Source organism: Chionomys nivalis, chromosome 6 (genome assembly GCF_950005125.1).
Source record: "Chionomys nivalis chromosome 6, mChiNiv1.1, whole genome shotgun sequence".
Lineage (NCBI taxonomy): Eukaryota > Metazoa > Chordata > Mammalia > Rodentia > Cricetidae > Chionomys > Chionomys nivalis.
The window spans coordinates 90,673,727-90,694,155 of record NC_080091.1 but is presented as its reverse complement, the minus strand read 5'-3'; the positions used below and the strand labels follow the sequence as shown (position 1 = coordinate 90,694,155).

The 20,429-nt window shown below is 45.9% G+C and overlaps 1 protein-coding gene across 2 annotated transcripts in view; it reads left to right on the top strand.

Annotated features, from left to right (window-relative positions):
* Window positions 1–284: 284 nt before the first annotated feature.
* Aff1 (ALF transcription elongation factor 1) overlaps window positions 285–20,429 on the top strand; it is a 163,738-nt gene continuing 143,593 nt past the window's right edge. For both annotated transcript variants that reach the window (XM_057771555.1, XM_057771554.1), the window contains exons 1-2: window positions 285–473; window positions 19,968–20,023. In XM_057771555.1, the coding sequence (XP_057627538.1) occupies window positions 19,995–20,023 (29 nt within the window). In that variant the 5' untranslated portion in view covers window positions 285–473; window positions 19,968–19,994. The remainder of the gene's footprint in view (window positions 474–19,967; window positions 20,024–20,429) is intronic.

Below are 20,429 nucleotides of genomic sequence, written 5' to 3'. Positions count from 1 at the left end.
TGTCAAGCCCGAAGGTTGTGGTGTCCCCGCAGCATCCTGGGGCAGGGTCACCCACGCGGTCGGCGCGGTCACTGCCGCGTTCTCTCCGGAACCGCAGCTTCCCCACGATCCTCCCACCCGCGTCTCCGTAGCAGGACCGCAATGTTCCTTGCCTTTGGGGTGGCGAGGGCAGGAGGGTGTGGGCTGGGGCGGAGCTGGGCCTCGTGGGGGTGGGGCAAAGAGAGGGGCGTGGCCTGGCACGGAGGGCGTGGCCTGGGCCTCCGGGCGTTCCGGGCGGCCGATGCCCGAAGCTGGCGAACGGGTAGCTGGCAGAGCCGGGTGCACTCGGCCCGCAGCCTGCACGCGCCGTAGTGCGAGCTGCACCCTCGGGTCCCCGCGGCTCTAGGGCCGGACTCGCGTCCCTGCATCTCAACAGGTCAAGAGAGGTGGCGAGGACGCCCCAGCCGGGACTGGAGGACCAAAGGAGCTAGAAGGTAAGACGAGCTCTGCGTGCCTGGGGTTGGGGGTCTGGGGTCCTCCTGGTCCCCGGCGCCGCAGTCGCGAACTTTTCGGCAGCCAGGCTGCCCCGTAGGCTAACTCAAGGCCGGCCTTGCCACTTTCCGGGTGGTAACCTTACGGCAGAATGGAGCAGAAGACAGGCGCGCACCTCCTCTGTCTGCGGTTCCGCAGCAGGTAGCTTCCAGAAACCCACGGGGACGAGGACCTGAGAGGTCGCTCGTTCACCCTCGCCCCCTTGAGCCTCGTGTCCTGCGGGAAAATGTCCCGTTGTTGGAGGCTGGTCCCTGAGTTGCGTAACCCGGAGTCCAAGAAGTTTCTTGAGTACAGCCAGGTTCTTCCCTCCTCCGCTTCCGACTCTACTACCCCAGCATCTGGCAGGAGATTAGTGGTACCTACTGATCCCCTCTAATTGTGATGGAGAGGCGGTGTGGGGCGGTGGTCAGCATCCTCCAGGCAGAGAAAAGTTGGAGGCACTTCTGAGAACTGCTGTGCCGGACGGAGGGAGACGGCGTTTTAAGAATAAGGATTGGCTAGTTTCTTTGGACGCTACCCCCAACCCCCACTGTTCTTTCCAGTGTCGGGTCCTTGGTGATTGAGACTCTAACACTCGGTTAGTGAGTTAGAGGGGCACGGTTCGAGGGGGAATACGAATCACACTCTTCCTGTGTGGAACCCTACTTCCTTGAACGGAGCCCTGAGGGACCTTCCAGCGTCTTGCGGTTTGGGTTTTCTCCACCAATACTGTTATGCAAATCGTCCTAAGACCCTTGGCTTTGGAGGTTGTGGCTGTGTCCGAATCTTCCGAGAACCAGACAGAGCTGGCGGAAAGCCCTGACTGCCGGCGGTTCCATTTGCCTTGCATTGTACTCTTTTGAAGGGTAGGGTGGGATAATTTTAATCCTGTTGGTGCGCCATGGGGGGTATGATCCGCCGCTGAGGAACTTGGCACATTGAAAACCTTCAGTGCGGAACTATGAACCGAGATGCAGACGCAGTGCTGCCTGGGACAGTTGCAAAGTGAGAATTCCGAGCTCTGCAGTGGAGTCAGAGTAGTCCTAGGAGTGGGCTCTGCGCAGGACTCAGGACAAGGTCATGCGGAATGCAGGAAGGTGGGGGTGGGCAGCAGCCCTTTCACAGACCTGGGCGGTGTCAGGCTGGTGGTCTTAGACCAGGGGCCCGCAAAGGGAAAAGACTCAACTTCTTCCCTGCGGCTTACAAACACCTAGCTATGGTCCTGCTTGAGTGTTTGCTTCCTCTGTCTAATGTATTTCCTTAGCTTGCCTTTCATCTTTAGTGGGAAGGATTCCGTGAGTGGGTATTCTAGAAATAGATTCACAAGTGATTGAAAATTCCCCATGGCTTGCTTGCTCCACTTAAAGGTGATTTCTTGACTGTGGGGAAGATAAACATGCCTAAAAGGAAAGGGGAGAATGGAAAGCTAACAATCCCGGGGAGAATAGGAGAAAAGGTAAATTCTAATTAAAACTAGGGGGATGCATTAGAATCCAGCGTGTCCGAGGAGAGCAAGAACTTAGAACGGAAAAGCTTTGAGATGAGAAGGGTCAAAGTGAGAGAGACATAGGAGACCGAATTTTAGACAGGGGTGATTGTTTCTAGTTTTGAAATATTCCAAGTTTACTGACTCCAGGGATGTGGGACTAGCTGCTTCCATCCTGGGGATATCTTTTGCTTTCTGCAGAAGGAAGCTGGGCTGTTACACATTGGCGTTAATACATCTTAATTATTCAGAGCAGAAAGTGCGTTTCTGTGGGGCCTTGGCTTTGGTCCTTTGTGTAACTCTTTGACCTTGCAAAAAGACAGTTTTGATGAATCATGTTGTCTTCGGTGAGGATACAAAAATCACCCAAAGACTGTACAATATAGCAAAATAAAAGTCCAGACTATTTTAAATACTGTTTTTCTTACTGTATGCAGGACAAGTTGCTCCCCCCCGCCCCCACCCCAGAAGTCAGTGTTCCGTTATGGGGTAATCAGACAGTATCAGAACCCACTGTTTCTCTGGCTTCCTACTTGGTTTAACTGAATTTTGTAAAGCGCTGGTTGAGCTAACAGGTGGTGGTGGCGGTGATGTTCCTCCTGTTCTTTATCCTCTCTCTGCCTCCTTTTCATCCTTGTGGTTTTTGTTTTGTTTTTGATTTTTCAAAGATTCTTACTATGTATCTCAGGTAGCCTTTGTGATCCTCCTGCCTCAGCCTCTGCACCCAATTAGCACTCCTAGACGTTCAGTTAAGATATACATATATTTGGGTCTGGAGAGAGGACTCGATAGTTGAGAGCACTGGCTGCTCTTCCAGAGGATGCCGGTTCAATTCCCAGCACTCACATGGTAGCTCACAACTGTCTGTAACTCCAGTTCCATGGTAATCAACACCCTAACACAAGCATGCAAGCAAAACACCAATGCATATAAAATAAAAAGTAAACACACTTACAAATTGTAGTTTTGTTAGACACCTATTTTTTTTGTTGGTTTTTTGTTTGTTTGTTTGTTTGTTTTGTTTTTCAGACAGAGTTTCTCTGTATAGTCCTGGCCATCCTTAATTTCACTCTGTGGACTATTCAGGAAACTCACAGAGATCCTCCTGCTTCTACCTAGGTGCAGGAATCAAAGGCCTGCACCACACACTAGACATACACCAATACATATTTATCCATAAAGTTTTTCAGTTAATTACTGCCTTCGGTGTTGAAAAAAAGTAGAAAATTGTCTTTTCTTCCCTTATGTTTTGTTGGTTTTGTTTTGAGACAGGGTCTTAGTCTGTAGTCCAGTCTGAACTAGAACTTGCTACATAGCCCAGAGTGGTCTCAAATTTAACACTGTATTGCCTTGACTTCCCATGAGCTGGGATTATAGACAGGAGCTATGATGTCTGCCTCCTTACTGTTTGCAGGTAAGTCTTTAGATATTTTGTTTGTGCTGTAACAAATAAAGCTTGTCTGAAGATCAGAGTGTGGAGCTAGTCACTCTAGTTCGAGGGTAATCAACACTCTCACACTAGTTAGCCATAGAGAGACCAGACAGTCGGGGCACACACCTTTAATCCCAGCACTCAGGGGGTAGAAGTTGACCAATCTCTGTTAGTTCAAGGCCACCCTGGGCTACACAAGACTGAATCAGTTTAAAAGAGAAACAGAGCTCACACCTTTAATCCCAGCACTAGGGAGGCAGAGACAGGAGTGACATAACTGGGTGGAGAGAGGAATATGGGAGGGGTGGGGAGACAGGTGCTCATTGCATTCAGTCTGAAGTTTCACGGAGACAGGCCCAGAGACAGGATTTCCCCTTCAGTCTGAGGACTCAGTAGGGCAAACATTTTCTCTAGTGGCTGGCCGCACTGCTTCTCTGATCCTTTGGATTTCACCCCCCTAATATCTGACTATGGGCTTTTGTTAATACTAATTAGAATTCGAACTGTAGCATGTATCTTTATTTTATGTGTATGAGTGCTTGTCTGCAAGTATGTTAGTGCACCCATGTGCATGTGGTGCCCACAGAAGCCAGGAGGTGGTGGCAGAGCCCCTGAAACTGTCTTCTGGCTTCTGTGGGCCCCTACATGGGGGGGAGGGGCTACAGCCATATAGGTGCTGGGAACTGAACCTGGGTCCTGTAAGAGCAGCAAGGCATTTTAACCATTGAGTCATTTCTCCAGCCCCATCCAAACAGATTCTTACTATGTAGATGAAACTAGCCTGGGACTCAAGAACCTCCTACCTCAGCTTTTGAAGTGCTAGGATTGTTGGTGTACCCCACCACACAGGCAGCTTAAAATCAAGCTTTTGAAAAGAAACGTGTTTTTATTACTTTTGAAAAACAAGTGAAAAGAGTTCCATGCTCAGCTCTCATCAAATCTGCATAATCTCTCATGGAGTTAAATGTTAAAATCTAAGTCCTGAAATAGCCCTATATTTTCACTTTTTAAAAGTCAAAACTGGGCTGCAGAGATGGCTCAGTAGTTAAAGAGCACTGGCTGTTCTTCCAGAGGACCTGGGTGTAGTTCCCAGTAGGCACATAACTCTAGCTCCAAGGTCTCTGACACCCTTCGATGCCTCCCCCTCATATATATATATTCATTTTTTGAGACAGGGTTTCTTCATGTAACAGCTCTGTCTGTCTTGAAACTATCTTTGTAGACCAGGCTGGCCCGAAAGTCAGAGAACTCAGAGGCCCACCTATCCTCTACCTACAAGTGCTGGGATTAAAGGGGACAAGGGGCTTCAATCTTGGATTGTATTAAAAATCAATTAAATAAGTTGTGAATAGTCTACTACAGCATGGATGTAAATGTGAAGTATGTGGTCCTTAATAGGTATAGGTATTTTATTAATGATGAACTCTCTCTGTCTTTCTCTCTTGTGTGTGGCATATATGCATGTAGGTGTGTTGGTGTGAGCATCTCTGTGTGTTCATATACAGTCCAGAGGAGGATGTCAGCTGTCCTGTGTTACGGCTCCCACCTTATTCCTTTAAGAACAGAGTTAAACACTGAGTCTGGAGCTTGGCTGGCACCCCAGCTTTTCACATGATCCCTAGAGCTTTGAAGGCAGGTCCTCATGCTTGCCCACAGCCACCTTACCCGCTAAGCCGCGTCTCTAACCTTTATTTTATTTTTGAGATAGGGTTTTCTGAAGCTGGCCACAAACTGTGTATATACCTGAGAACTGAACCATGGACCTGGTGCGGGCTAGGCAAACACTCTATCCACTAACTGAGCTATGCCTGCAGCCCCCGCCCCTCTGATACTTAATTTCTGGTGTTTGCAACTTGTTATAGCATAGTTGATACTGTGTGACAAGGCCATCCCCGCTGCTAATGAGTTCCTCTTTCCTGCCTGGGGACAGCTCTCCTAACTTTAGTAGTATTCTCCAGGGGAGGACAGTCAGCTGACGGTCTCAAATTATCTGGCCCATTTTAAACATGACTAAGTGTTCCTTGTTAGAATGACTTTTTCCTACTGAAAGAGTTTTGTGCCAAGTGGAGCCTGGAGGAAATAATGCTATGAAATCTCTTGTTTATTCCTGATCCTTCTTCAGTGTGCTAGACAGCGATCTAAGCGTGACACTGGTGAGCCGTGGTCTGCAGAAGAGCCATCAGGTACATTCCCAGAGAGCCCTTTTGGGTTGATTTCCATGTCATACGATGCACACCTCTTTGTGACTCTGAAGCTGGAGTTCATTTTCCCTTTTAAAATCAGGAAGCCGAGCTGCAGCTGAACGACTTGACTCTGTTAGTTGAAGCCCGGCTGTACTTTCTAGCGTGGTACACGCTATTGGCTGTGTTGATATGTGGTTTCCTGTTTTTCAAGAATTACAGCTTGACTCTAAAGTATAAATAGTCTTTCCCCTTGGCTAAGTAAATCTTTCTCATCACTATGGGAGTGAAGAAGTAAGCATTTTCATCCAGCATTCCAGATATATATAATTTGTGCCCGCAAAGGAGAATGTTATACAGACCTATTTGACAGACAAATTGTGTCTCTGCACTGAGGATCTTGGCTTAGCTGGGCCTGTTGTACAAGTCTGTAACCCCAGCTGTTCAGAAGGCAGAGACAGGAGAATCACAAGTTAAAGGGGAGGAACTAGAGAGATGGTTCAGTGGTTATGAGCACTGACTGCTCTTCCAGATGATCCCGATTTGATTCTCAGTACCCACATGGCAACTCCTAACGCCCTGTCACTATCCAGTCTCAGAAACCCTTTCCTGGCCTCCGTGGACAATGCATGTACATGGCGCATGCATGCACAGACTCGTGCATGCAAAGCAGACCTTCATATGCATAAAATAAATAAAACCTCAAAAAATGACAAACTCATGGTAGCCTGAATAACTTACTTATTAAGACCCATTCTTAAAATACTGCTAGGTGGCCGGGCGGTGGTGGCGCACGCCTTTAATCCCAGCACTTGGGAGGCAGAGGCAGGCGGATCTCTGTGAGTTCGAGACCAACCTGGTCTACAAGAGCTAGTTCCAGGACAGGCTCCAAAACCACAGAGAAACCCTGTCTAGAAAAACCAAAAAAAAAAAAAAAATACTGCTAGGCATGGCTCAGACTTTTAATCCCAGTGCTTGGAAGACAGAGGCAGGCTGATCTCTGTGAGCTCAAGGCCAGTTCAGTCTATGCGTCCTGAGATTTTGTCTTACAAAACAGGTACCAATGACAAATCAATCAGAAAGAGCTGGGTATATAGCACTGTGGTTGAATAGGAATCTTTCCTGGGACGACACAGGGGATAGACAGCCTACTCGTCAAGAGACCTAGTCTCAAAAGTAAGGTTTTCGGAACCATCATCGATGTAGCCCTGTAGCCTCTGCCCATGTGCACCTTACAAACTGGCTCCTTCAGTTCAGAAAAGCCATTCTTGAGTTTATGAAAGCTCCGTTTTGGCTTTCAAGAATCACGTCTGAGTAAATCCCTCATCCCCGCACGGTTTCCTTTAGCCTTGTTGATATGTTGAATGTGTATGTTGTTGCGGTGATCATCGGAGTCTCCTGGTGGGCTTTGTAGCCACCGATGATCCCATTAGTGCCAGAGTGCTTGATTTGGGTGTGGGTGCAGAATTTGCATGTGTAACCAGGAGCTGTTACTGCTTCTATTTCTGGAACCAGCTTTAGCACCGCTGTGTATAGCAGAGGTGTAGCAGCATGGCTCTGAGCTGGATGTGCAGACTTATGGTCTTTAATGTACCTCCTGCCACTTGTCAGATCTTAGGCAGAGCAATTAACTTCCGGTCAAAGAATGTGAAGGTGCGATGTTGTCCTGCTCACAAGCCAGCAGATTAACCTGCCACAGTCTCTAGGACTTCAGGGTGTCATTCATGACTGTAGCTGCTGCGCCAGTCATTTATTTTCTTTTCCTAAGCTCCAGTTTACACAGGGCTTGCCTGCAGACTCAGACAGCTGTGTTCCAGGACGGAATCCAGAACCCAGGGAATCCCATCGTGTGTAACTGGCAGTACAGCTGTTCTGTACTCTGGGGGAGTTAGTGTCTTGATTATACCGTGTGATAAACATGCTCCCCTTTACTGTAGAAATAGACACTAGCTGTCTTCTCCAAGCTGTCTTCCACACATACATTTTTTTTTTTTTTCCGAGACAGGGTTTCTCTGTGACTTTGGAGCCTGTCCTGGAACTAGCTCTTATAGACCAGGCTGGTCTCGAACACACAGAGATCCGCCTGCCTCTGCCTCCCGAGTGCTGGGATTAAAGGCGTGCGCCACCATCGCCTGGCCACCAAACATACATTCTTTTTTTTTTTTTTTTTTTTTGGTTTTTCGAGACAGGGTTTCTCTGTGGTTTTGGAGCCTGTCCTGGAACTAGCTCTTGTAGACCAGGCTGGTCTCAAACTCACAGAGATTCGCCTGCCTCTGCCTCCCGAGTGCTGGGATTAAAGGCGTGCGCCACCACCACCCGGCCACACATACATTCTTGAGGACAACCTGTATCGTAGACACTCTTTGTATCTCTGCTGGTATGACATGCCACAGACCTGAGAACGGTCTCTAAAATAAGGGTCTAAAATAAGGGAGTGGCATAGTAGTACTTCCCTGCTAGGTAGCTGAGTAGGTTAGGGCACTAAATGTGTCAATACTTGGAGCAAAACATTATAAACGCTAATTTTAATATGTGTATGGCATTTCTACCCCTGAGGGGAATGTTGTGTTGGTTCTATCCCATTTTTATTCTCTTATTATGTATGTGCGTGTATGTGCGGATATATGTGGAGGTCAGAGGACAGCTTGTGGGGATTGGTTCGCTCCTTCCATCCTGTGGGTCTTAGGGATCAAACTCAGGTTGCTAGGCTTGGTAGCAATTGTGTTTTACCCACTGAGCCATCTCTCTGGCCGTCTTTCCTTTCCTTTTGTTTTGTCTTGTTAATAGAGACAGGGTTTCTCTGTAGCTCTGGCTGTCCTGGAATTCACTCTGTAGACCAGGCTGGCCTAGAACTCATAGACAGCCACCTGCCTCTGCCTCCTGAGTGCTGGGATTAAAGACGAACACCACCACTGCCCAGTCCTCTTTCCTTTTGAACAGTAAATAAATAAGTATAGGGATGAGAGCAATGACTTGTCAGTTGAGAGCATTTACTGCTCCTTCAGAGGACCCATTTCCATTCTCAGAGCCATATGGCAGTTCACAACCGTGGCAGGCTTTCACATGGCATTTCACCCCCCTCTCTCTGCTTCCTGCTCCAGGTTAGAGCTGTGAGCTCTCAGCTGTTGCTGCTGCCATACCGGCTGCTTACCAACACTTCCCTGCTATGGTGGACTCTTGTTTCTCTGGAATTTTTTTTTTTGGCTTTTCGAGACAGGGTTTCTCTGTGGCTTAGGAGCCTGTCCTGGAACTAGCTCTGTAGACCTGGCTGGTCTCGACCTCACAGAGATCTGCCTGCCTCTGCCTCCCGAGTGCTGGGATTAAAGGCGGGCGCCACCATTGCCCGGCCTTTCTCTGGAATTTTTAAGGCCAAAGAAGCCTCCCTTTTCCCCCTGTAAGTTGCCTTGATCATGGTGTTTTATCACAACAAATGAAAAGTACTAATACATAAAAATAAATAAAATACTTTAGTGCTGGGCATGATGGCACATGCCTTTAATCCCACCGCTCAGGATGGAGAGCCCGGTGGTAGATTTCTGAGTTCAAGGTCAGCCTGATCTATGGAGCAAGTTCTAGGGTGTTCAGGGCTACTCAGAGAAACCATATCTGAGGGAAAAATAGATAAAATATTTAAAATATATGCATATATATTCCCACCTCCACTGTCTCTGAGATAGGATTTTGCTTTATATCATGACTAGTCTTGAACTCAGGATCTGGAATGCTGGGAATATAGGTGTGCATTACCACACCTAGCTCATATTATTCTTTCAAATTGGATTCAGTCTCAACTGTTGCTTACACCTATGATTAATTTCTTCCAGGACTAGACTGGGAGGGGGTGGGACACAGGGGATTAATTAAGGAGAGCACCCAAATTATCCTCCAGGAATAGAAAGATTCATTTTCTGGGGATCACAAACAAGGCTGTGCTCTTGATTTCCATCTCTGAAAGTCACACTTTTAAGTTAAGCTTTTTTTTTGTTTTGTTTTGTTTGTTTTGTTTTGTTTTTCAAGGCAAGGTTTCTCTGTAGCTTTGGAGCCTGTCCTGGAACTAGCTATTGTAGACCAGGCAGGCCTTGAACTCAGAGATCCACCTGCCTCTGCTTCTGGAGTGCTGGGATTAAAGGCGTGCGCCACCACCACCTGGCAAGTTAAAATTTTCTATTCTGTCCATTTTCTTCCTTGTAATTGTGTATGTGTGTGTGAAACCCCATGATCACAAAAACTTATTTCTCTTCATTGTAGGTATGCTGTATTGGGGAACTCCGAAGGGACAGAGCTGATAGAATTTCTTAGGCTGTGGTCTGAGTAGTCCAGCAATGCAGTCTCCTGATGGAAGGGCCAAGAGTCCAATAGTCAGTCCTTGAACCCTGGGGCTGAATGCCTCTGCAGTGGGTTCTAACAGTGTCCTTTCGCGGAGGCTGCCACCAGAAGGTGTGGCCCAGGTTTGGGGTGGGTCTTCCACTTCAAATAATCCAACCAAGAGAAAACCACGCAGATGCCCTCGCGCTGCTTGGGTTTTAGTTAATTACGGATTAGTCCAGTTGACAAGATTGGCCATCACACATAAATTGCTGCGTTTGGTGCCGTTCTGACTTGTTCCCTGGGGGTGTTATGAGGTGTGAAATTTCTTCTCCCCATCCAATTGACTGTAATTGCAAATTTCTTTGATGGAGTACTTAAGTACTTTCCCTTCCTTAAGTTTCTACTTCTAACGAGGACTTTCCACAGTGACAGTGTGATCTGCGATCAAACATAGCCACTTCACGGTGTTTCCTCCAGGTTCCACTGAACATTACTTTTAAGAACCCGGATGTGTATGTCTGGTTGTCTGGTGAATTCTTGGCCTAGATTGCTTTTGCTCTGTGGCCAAATTGTAATAATAGCTATTATCTCCCTCTTGAGCCATGGTTACAAAATTGAACATTTCACTTCTACCCTTTCTGCAGGCTCCAGCCTTGCATTTTTAAAGAAAACAAACAAACAAACAAAACAAAAGAGGGTTTCAACCCTCCAGCCCTGGCTGCCTGGCTGACCTGAGATATTTACATAACAGTGATCTCAAACTTGCAGCCTTCTTCTGAGTGTCCACTGATGTAATAGTGGCAGGAACATCTCAGGAGTAGCCAACTTTCTGATTGAATTTAAGGCCCGATGTGTAAGATGAAATCCATTCCCATAGCCGGGCGATGGTGGCGCACGCCTTTAAAAACCAAAAAAAAAAAAAAAAAGCCGGGTGTTGGTGGCGCACGCCTTTAATCCCAGCACTCGGGAGGCAGAGGCAGGCGAATCTCTGTGAGTTCAAGTCCAGCCTGGTCTAAAAGAGCTAGTTCCAAAACCACAGAGAAACCCTGTCTCGAAAAACCAAAAAAAAAAAAAAAAAGAAAAAAAAAAAGAAATCCATTCCCAATACTGCTATTCCTGTCTTGCCACAGGTCATAAATCTAGGGGAAAATGTAAACAACTTTCCTATTAAAAGTGCATAGTATTAAACTGACACCTAAAAACCTTGATTTAACGTTATGCCCATAAGTTAGCACATCTCTCAGTCCTCATCCGAGACTTTTCCATTTGCAGCTAATGGTGATTAATACACTGGCCCACAGCTGGGCATGGTGCGTAGGAGACTGCTGAATTCAGCCCTAAATGGGACCCTGTATCACCCCTCTCCCCTCTTCCTATGGCTCAGGGATCTTTGGAGAGGGGACTGAAAGATTGTAGATCCAAGGGTGGTAGATAACCGTAAGGGAACTGTTTTCTGGGCACAGCAAGCCAGTTGTACACATGATCTCAGTGCTTGCGACAGCATGCCCTAGTGCTGTGTCAGCTCAGCTCAGACAGAAATCTCAGCGCAGAGAGTGGAAGTGGACACAAAGTCCCAACCGTAACTGAGATGTTGGTTATTGGTAGCTGCCAGGAGAGGGAGTTACCCCCGGTAAGTGACTGTTTCTGTTGAAGACTACACATCCAGAAATATATGAGCATCACAAACTGGACGAAGAAGAAGAAGAAGGAGAAGGAGAAGGAGAAGGAGAAGGAGAAGGAGAAGGAGAAGGAGAAGGAGAAGAAGAAGAAGAAGAAGAAGAAGAAGAAGAAGAAGAAGAAGAAGAAGAAGAAGAAGAAGAAGAAGAAGAAAAGAGATACAAAGTTGGGTGGATAGGGAAGGGGCAGTTCTTTCAGAATCTATTGTACAAAATTCTCAAAGAACTACCAAAAATGAAAAAACAGAAAGTATACTTCTCAGTAGCTGGAGTTTCTCAATGTGCATCAAATTTCCTGCCCCTCCCTCCTCAGTATAGCATATAAATATGGAGCAGACCCAAAATATGAACTAAGCATCTATTTGGCTAAGCCTCTGAGATTGGGAGGCAAATTTGCCGGTGTAGCATATTCAGGCAGGCACGTGCAACCCCTGACCCAGAACAGCTATGAATTGGCCCAAAACAAAAAGCATAGACCTAATTAAAACATTTTGGCACACCCCCCTACCTCATAAATAGATTGAACTGTTCTTGACATGGACTTTGTAATGATACTATCCTGTCACCATGTCAACAGGTTGCCCATTCCTGCTGGTAGACTCTTCTTACTGGACTTTGCTCTGTTAAAGTCTGTCTACCATGGCCATTAATTCACAAATCATAACCTCGGGGAATAAAAATGTAAATATTGGAACTAGAGTTTGCATTTCATTGAGGGGATCTTTCTTTCTTTCTTTCTTTCTTTCTTTCTTTCTTTCTTTCTTTCTTTCTTTCTTTCTTTCTTTTTTTCAAGAGAGGGTTCCTTTCTCTTACAGCCCTGACTGTCCTGGAATTTGCTCTGTAGACCAGGCTAGCCTCAAACTTACAGAGATCGGCCTGCCTTTGCCTCCCAAGTGCTCCCAAGAGAGGAATGTGTTCCTGATGCCCTAACTGAGTAGCTGAACATCTCCTGCCCAGAGCCAGCCTCCTGGACTAGCTGTAGAAGACACATGAACTTAAGTCAAATGGTTTTTTAACCTTGTTACCAAGTCCATTGTTAATTTTTGCAGTTATCCTGGAAGGGAGTCCGGCTGTTGGAGAGCTGTGGAAAGCGTCTTAGTTCACTGAGCTTCAGGAGTCAAGAATGGCCTTTCTCAGAGTGTCCCTCAGCTGGGCTCTGAGTCGTGGCAGAGGGGAGCAAGCTGGACATGTGTGTGTGCTGGGATCTGGGATCTGGAAGCAAAGCCTCTGCCTGAGAGTTGGCTGGAAAAACTGTTCCATTGCTGGCTTCCTAGCTTGTGGGTCCAAGTGGCCTTGGAGAGATAGAGGAGTTTAAGTGCTCCAGTCTGGAATGGGGTGCAATTCTGGAAAATGGGAGAGAAAAAAAGCGTGACTCATGAGTCACCCCAGCACATTCATTGCCTGTTACTGAGAGATGGTTATTCCTGGAAAGGAGAAGAGGTGGAGGGTAGAGGGGATGGCCAGGAATGACTAGTCCAGGAGCCCTCTAGTTTCTCTAGACCCTACGGAAACTAGGTCATGATGATGGGATCTAAGACCAGATTAGTTCACTTTGTCAATTCAAAGGTGGAATCTTTTAGCAATGCCCAGATCAACCTGACCAATCCCGACCAACTGTACTGCTTAGGAAAAGCTCCATATGAGCTAGTCATTGCACTAGAACTCTTCTTGTTTTTATGATGATGATCATGTAATAAAGTTAATATAAAAATGTTTACAAACTTCAGGAAGACTTTTTTCTTCTTTTTCTTTTTTCTTTCTTTCTTTCTTTCTTTTTGAGACAAGATTCTCTGTATATCCCTGACTTTCCTGCAACTTGCTCTGTAGACCAACTCAGAGATCTGCTTGCCTTTGCCTTCTGAACGCTGGCATTAAAGGCATGCACCACCACCATTTGGCTCAGAAGGACCTTTTCTTTCTTTCTTTTAAATATTTAGATTTATTTATATTTTATGTGTGAGTGCTCTGCATGTATACCTCCATGCCAGAAGAGAGCATTAGATCCTATTATAGATGGTTGTGAGCCACCATGTGGTTGCTGGGAGTCCGACCCAGGCAGGGCCTTGTGTATATTAGGCAAGTACTATTGTATCTCACCCCTCATGTGACCATACACATGTGTGCCTACATGAGTGTGCACACAAATACACACAGCTTTGTTCCTTTGAGGGGTGGACGGGTGTACTAGCCCTGGCTGGTCTCAGACTCACTGATCTTGACCTCTTCCTCCCTCAGCCTGGGCCACCACATTCAGCATCACGTGATAAGAGATGCTAACCTGGATGCTGGGCAGACTGCTCAGTGGTTAGGAGCACTGACTGCTCTTCTAGAGGACCTGGGTTCAATTCCCAGCATCCACATGGTAGCTCAGAAGTGTCTGTAACTCCAGTTCCAGGGGATCAAATTTCATATTGCGACCACCGTGGGCACCAGGCACACAGATATACATACAGGCAAAACACCCATACATAGACATAAAATAAAAATAAATAAATCTAGTTACTGGACCTATGGTGAACTCTTTTATATATATATATATATATATATATATATATATATATATATATATATATATATATATATATTTGATTTTTCGAGACAGGGTTTCTCTTAGCTTTTGGTTCCTGTCCTGGAACTAGCTCTTCTAGACTAGGCTGGCCTCGAACTCACAGAGATCCGCCTGCCTCTGCCTCCCGAGTGCTGGGATTAAAGGCGTGCGCCACCACTGCCCGGCTTAAACTCTTTCTTAATTCCAGTACTCAGGAGGTAGAGACAGACAGATAAATCTCTATAATTTCAAGGCCAGCCTGGTCTACATAGTGAGTTCCAGGATAGCCAGAACTATATAGTGAGGCCCTGTCTCAACAAAACAAACAAACAATTAAGAAAATTTGGAAAGAGAGCTGCTAACCTAAACTACGTGCACGGTTTCTTTCTGCGATCTTTGGGATGATATCCTGGTTATCCTGGGCCTATCTTCTCACCTCACGGTACATCTGATCTAGGGGGTATGCACGAGCTGTGCAAACCACATGTGAGCGTAGCAGACAGATCTCGTAGACAGATCAGTCTTTCCTGTGAGATTAAGCCCTGCGTTCTAGCCGCACAGTCATCTAGCTCCTACCTCTGTGGTTTTGGAAAGCTTCTGCCTCTCAGCTAAGTAGGGGATGTGAGTCTCACAAGCTGTGCTTGCTTCCCTTCTTATGCACCTAGGTAGCTGTTAGCACCCCTGCAGCCTTCCTCCTTTCAGCCTCTACAACCAGCTTGAATTGGTGGTCAGGGCTTGCTCCTCCGTCCTTTGATGACTGCTAACTGCAATGTTTCCTCTGTTCCATTCTCTAGTCAGCCTCTCTATGAAATTTCTACAGCCTCCCTCAGTTCCTCTCTGGCCTTCTCCACCCCAGTTTTGTTCTTCTCTGTAGCAGCTTTTAGGGTAGAATATCTGTCTTGCTTAACATTTCGTGCCCCCATCATACGTGCACTAGTCATGGCAGTGGTGTCTGCTGCTTGTTGCCTAGTGTAGGAGCTAGGAGTCTGTTTCAGTTGTGTTTGTTCTGTTGTTGTGACGGACACTATAACAAAAACAACTAGAGCTCGGGGCGGGGGGGGGGGGGGTGGCGGTGCACGCCTTGATCCCAGCAGGCCGATCTCTGCGCAGCTGAGGTCAGCCTGATCTACAAAGCAAATTCCAGGACAGTCAGAATTTTTACACAGAGAAACCTTTTCAAAAAAGGAAGGAATAAAGAAAAGCAACTTAAGAGAGAAAGGATTTATTTGGTGATTCATAATTCCTGGTTTCAGTTCTTCATCGTGGGAAAGTTGAGATGGCAGGGTGAAGCAGTTGGTCACATGACCTCCATAATCAAGAGCAAAGAGCAGTGGCTTCATACAGGAGCACAGTTGACTCACTTTGTTCACTCATGCAGTTCAGCAGCCTTTGCCTAGGGAATGGAGCAACTCACAGTGGGCAGCTCTTCCCACTTCAGTTAAAACAGAATTCTCACTGACAGGACCACAGCCTAATCTAGACAGCCCCTCACTGAGATCCCCTAGCCGTGTGATTATAGTTTGTGTCACGTTAATGACATAGAGCCCTTGATGGGTAGACACGCTTGCTGTACAGTTTGGGCTTCACAAAAACAGAACCACATGTGGGAGTGCCATTGCAGACTCTTCAGATTCCTCTACAGAAGTATTATCAAGGATAATGCCAACAGAATTTTTTATTGATTTATTAATTTTTATTGATCATTTTCTGTGTTCAAGAAAGTGAGTGAGAGCGGAGAGGGAGGGAGGAAAGTGGGAGAAAGAGAGAAAAGGGAGGTAACGCCAGGGGCGGGGGGGACGGGGGCAGGATGAAAAGGGGTGTGGAGTTGGAGATTGTAGGGGTTTTACCCAAAGCTCTGTGCCTGCCTGGAGTTGAGACTCCAAAAGAAGTCTGACCCTGAAAACCTTAGAGCTCCACTGGGAAGAGAGAAAGGCAATGTAGCATCTGCTGCCTTGTAGCCTTTTGGGAGAAGAGATAATAGTAACAAATAATATCTACTAGTATGGAGACGTTGTAGTTAGCAGTTTAACATTTCATGGAGAGGGACATCAAAGGCCTTACTTATCAGTAGAACTGTGTAGGATTCTCCACAGGGGTTCAGCCCGAGAAGAAACTGTAGCAGTTGAGAAATCAAAGCAGGCAATTGAAAGTGGTTACAGATTTCATGTAGTGTTGCCATTTGTATCAAATCGTGATGGGCCATTAAGGTCATTTGGCAACCCACCTTTGTCTTTACAAATGCTTGGGAAAACAAAACAAAACAAACCACTGAAGCAAGTTAGCTTGTCCAGCCAATTTACAGATAGGCAGGGAAGGGAAACAGCTGCTGGTATTTACTCAGAAAGTTATTCCTAGACACACAGATAGCACCAAGGCCGCCGGCCCAGACTGTGGAACAAATGTCTTTTCCTAAAATCCAGGCTCATTTTCAGAGAATGCACCAAGAATTTTATTTTAAGTCAGTATGTGGCACATGCCTGTAATTGTAACTCATAGGAAGTAGAGGCAGGAGAATCAGGCAACCTCTATTTGTATAGTGATTTTGAGACCCTGCTTAAAATTGAAGAAGAAAAGGGAGAAAGAGGAGGAGGTTAAGATTGCCATTTGGATTTATTTGTTGGAGTGTTTGAGACAGGGTCTTGGCTATATGCTTAGCCCAAACTGCAACTCTTACCAAATTATAGGCATGTGCCTTTATGCCTAGCCAACCTACACTTTTAAAAAAATAAATTCATATTTAATAAATACAGGCACTGTGTCCCCCTTTGCCCTGCTGAGGCAGCAGCAGGCATGTCACAGTGGTTGGGGCTTATGGCCCATACATTCCTTTATTTTTTTTTTTCATACATTCCTTTTTAAAAACATTGTATTATTACATGGAGATCAGCTGGTTTTGTTTGTTTTCACACTCAATACCTTTTCTCCCTTTCTCTTAGTTCTGTTGAGGATGCTAACACAATCTGTGACCTGGAGTTGATAGCATTAAACCCAGTCTCTCATCTGCAAAATGAGATATTGGTGTTTACTTTGAAAGCTTATCATACTGTTTATATGAAACATCATTTTTTAAAGGGCTTAATATAATGCTTGGCACAAAGTTGACACTAGAAAAATTATGGTATTTCCTTCCCTCTTTCCCATCATAAACCTAGGCATATTTTTTCTTCCTGAAATTACTTTGAGTAGCAGCCTCAAAATTCATAGTAATGTTTGGCTTCTGAAATATGCTAGATATTTTGTTCATGTACTTTGGAAGTTAGTGAAGAACCATTTTCTTTCTTTCTAAAAAAATTTATTTTGTTTTATTTTATTTATTTGTCTTTTTGAGACAGGGTTTCTCTGTGTAATAGTCCTGGCTGTCCTGGAACTCGTTTTTTTAGACCAGGCTGACCTTGAACTCACTGAGATCCTCCAGCCTCTGCCTCCCAGGTGCTGGGACTAAAGGCATGCACCACTACTGCCCAACTTCTAAAATATTTTTACTCTTTGAGAATGTCAAATCATACATTTTGAGTACCCCAACTCCGCCCAGAGCCATCTGCATCTTCCTACCCCCAACTTTACATTCTCTTTTTTTGTTGTTGATATCTCATGAACTTCAATTTGTGCTGCCCTCTACCACTGTGTGTGGGACCCATCCATTGTAAGATGGTCTATCTGCCAGGAACCACACCCTTGAAAACCGACTCTCCCTTCTTGAAAACTGACTGTCCAGAGAGCCTTGGTTAGGGGTGAAGGCTAACATACCCTTTTCCACTCCATGATCCAGTGTTGACAGAGATCCTGCCCAGGTCTGTGCCGACAACCCCAGCTGCAGAGTAGTTCCTGAGTGCCATGGTCTTGTCATGTCCAGCAGGTCTGTGCAGACAACCACGGCTGCTGCGTCCCTGAGTGTCGTGGTCCCGTCATGTCCAGAAGACACTGTTGTGCTTCAGTCCTGACCTTTGGCTCTTAACATTTTTTTTTGTTCCTTATTTTGAGATAGTCTTGAGTCTTGGGGAGGGGGTGTGATGATATAGAGGGTCCACTTGGTGTACTGTGACCAGTTTTAAATTTCTGGGTTAACAGCCATCCACGTAAAGAAACTTAGGCTTAGTCACCAATGAGATCTGAGAGCTGTGTTGTCTATGGGTAGAGAGCTACAAATTTAGAAGAAAGCTTGATACTATGTCCATGTAAGAGAATGATGGCCTGCTGGATGTGGTGGTATATATTTATAATCACAGCACTTAAGAGGCAGAGACAGGCTAATCTCTGTGAGTTCTAGACCAGCCTGATCTGCATAGTGACTTCCAGGCTGTCTACACAGTGCGACCCTGTTTCAAATATACACAGTAGTGGATTCACCCATGTGACCTGGGAGTCCCCAACCATGGATTCTTGGCCAGATTTACAGTACCAGGCATGTGTTCGCTCTTGTATAGTGGCCTTCAATGCAAGCAGAATCCGTTTGTCTACTGCTGTGTCTGTGAGCACACATTTCCACTCTAGACATTATTGCAATTCACTCAATTCACAGCCGAGGAAGCCACTGGTGTTTTCTTTACCTCCCAGCAGCCTGCACAGTACCTCCTGTTACTACAAAAGCTGGGTGGTAGGGAGGAAGCTTCCTGGTCAGTACCCATGACAATTGTGTAGTGTCTTCAGCAGTAGGGTCTTACCATGAAGTTCTGGTGGTCAACCAAGAGCAATGGCGATAGGCTGTATTGTTTGGGTGGGGGGAGAGTCTCATGGACACAACTAGCCAACAACTTAGTGGAAGGTATCCCATACCTGGCATTGGGTCCAATTAAATTCCATATAAATATCTGGAAGTTTATATAAAGAAGGTTTCTATGTCTTTTTCAAAGTCCTTATTAGTTATTCCTACCCAATACCCTGCTCTGCTCTGCCCCCATCTCTCTCCCTTGCCACTATTTCCCGTTCCCCTCATGGCACCCGTGTTCTCTTCTTGCTCCCTTAAGGTCCAGGGTATGGGGGAGTTGGAGAGGGATTGTCGGGGAGGTGCACACCTTTAATCTCAGCACTTAGGAGGCCGAGGCAGGCAGATCTCTGAGTTTGAGGCCAGCCTGGTCTACGGAGTTCCAGGAGACCTGTGACTACACAGAGAAACCCTGTCTTGAAACAAACAAACAAACAAAAAGGATTCTTCCTTTTTCCTTCCCACCAACAGTCCCTTTCTGATTTCCTGTGCACTGAGTGTTGTCCTAACTTAACATGCAAATCTTAAGATTTGATGTTAAGATCTGCATATAAGTGAGAATGTGGTGTTTGTCTTTCTGGGTCTGGCTTATCTCAACCATTTCACTACAAATTTCATTTTTCTTTAGAGCTGAGCAGAGTTACATGATAAACGTTTACCACATTCTCATTATCCATTCCTTAGTTGATGGGATGAGCCTGTGTCTCTGTAGTCGGAAATAGAGTTCCTTGGGTATATGCCCAGGAGTGGTGTAGTAGGGTTACAAAGTGGATCTATTTCTGGTTTCCCGAGAAAGTGTCACATTGATTTCCATAGTGGCTGCGCCAATATGTACCCCCAGCAATGCATGAGGGTTCCCTGATTCCCAACGTTTGTTGTTCTTTGTTGCCTCAATCTCAGGCATTCTGACTGAGTTAACATGGCATCTCAAAAAAGTTTTCATTTTCTTTTTCCTGATAGCTAAGAACATTTTTAAAAACAATATTTCTCACCCACATGTATTTCTGAGAGCCATTTTCTAATTCAAATGTGAACCCTGACTTCCTGTCTTCAGGATAGTTGCTAGTTGGGTGTACCCATGTGTCTACTTGTGAGCTCTGCTTATAGCTGCTATTTCTCTTCCAGATGAGCACCTTCCACTGACCAACAACGATGGCATTCAAGGACAGCAGTAGCAGCAGGTAAGCAGGGAGTCTGCACCACACAGAGAGTTGTAGGTCAGCCGGGGTTCTGCCAAGAGACCAGGTCTCAAAAAGTCAAGCAAGTAAACTTGACAAACCAATTCAGTACACCAGGCATGGTGGGTCATGCCCTTAATCCCAATACTTAGGAGGCAGAGGCAGGCGAATCTCTGGGTGTTTGGGGAGTGTGACAGCACACACTTGTCATTTAAGGGCTAGAGAGGTAAAGGTGAGGGATTATCAGAAGTTCAGGGACAGTCAAGTACACACACTGGTGAGGAAGTGAAGCTGTTATTCAGATCACCAAATTCTGTGTTCTCGGGCAGGCGTCACTGCTTCCAGGGAACACTCACTGAGGCTGTGCTGAAACAAATGTCTTTATGTGTACCTCAGTGGATGGAATTCT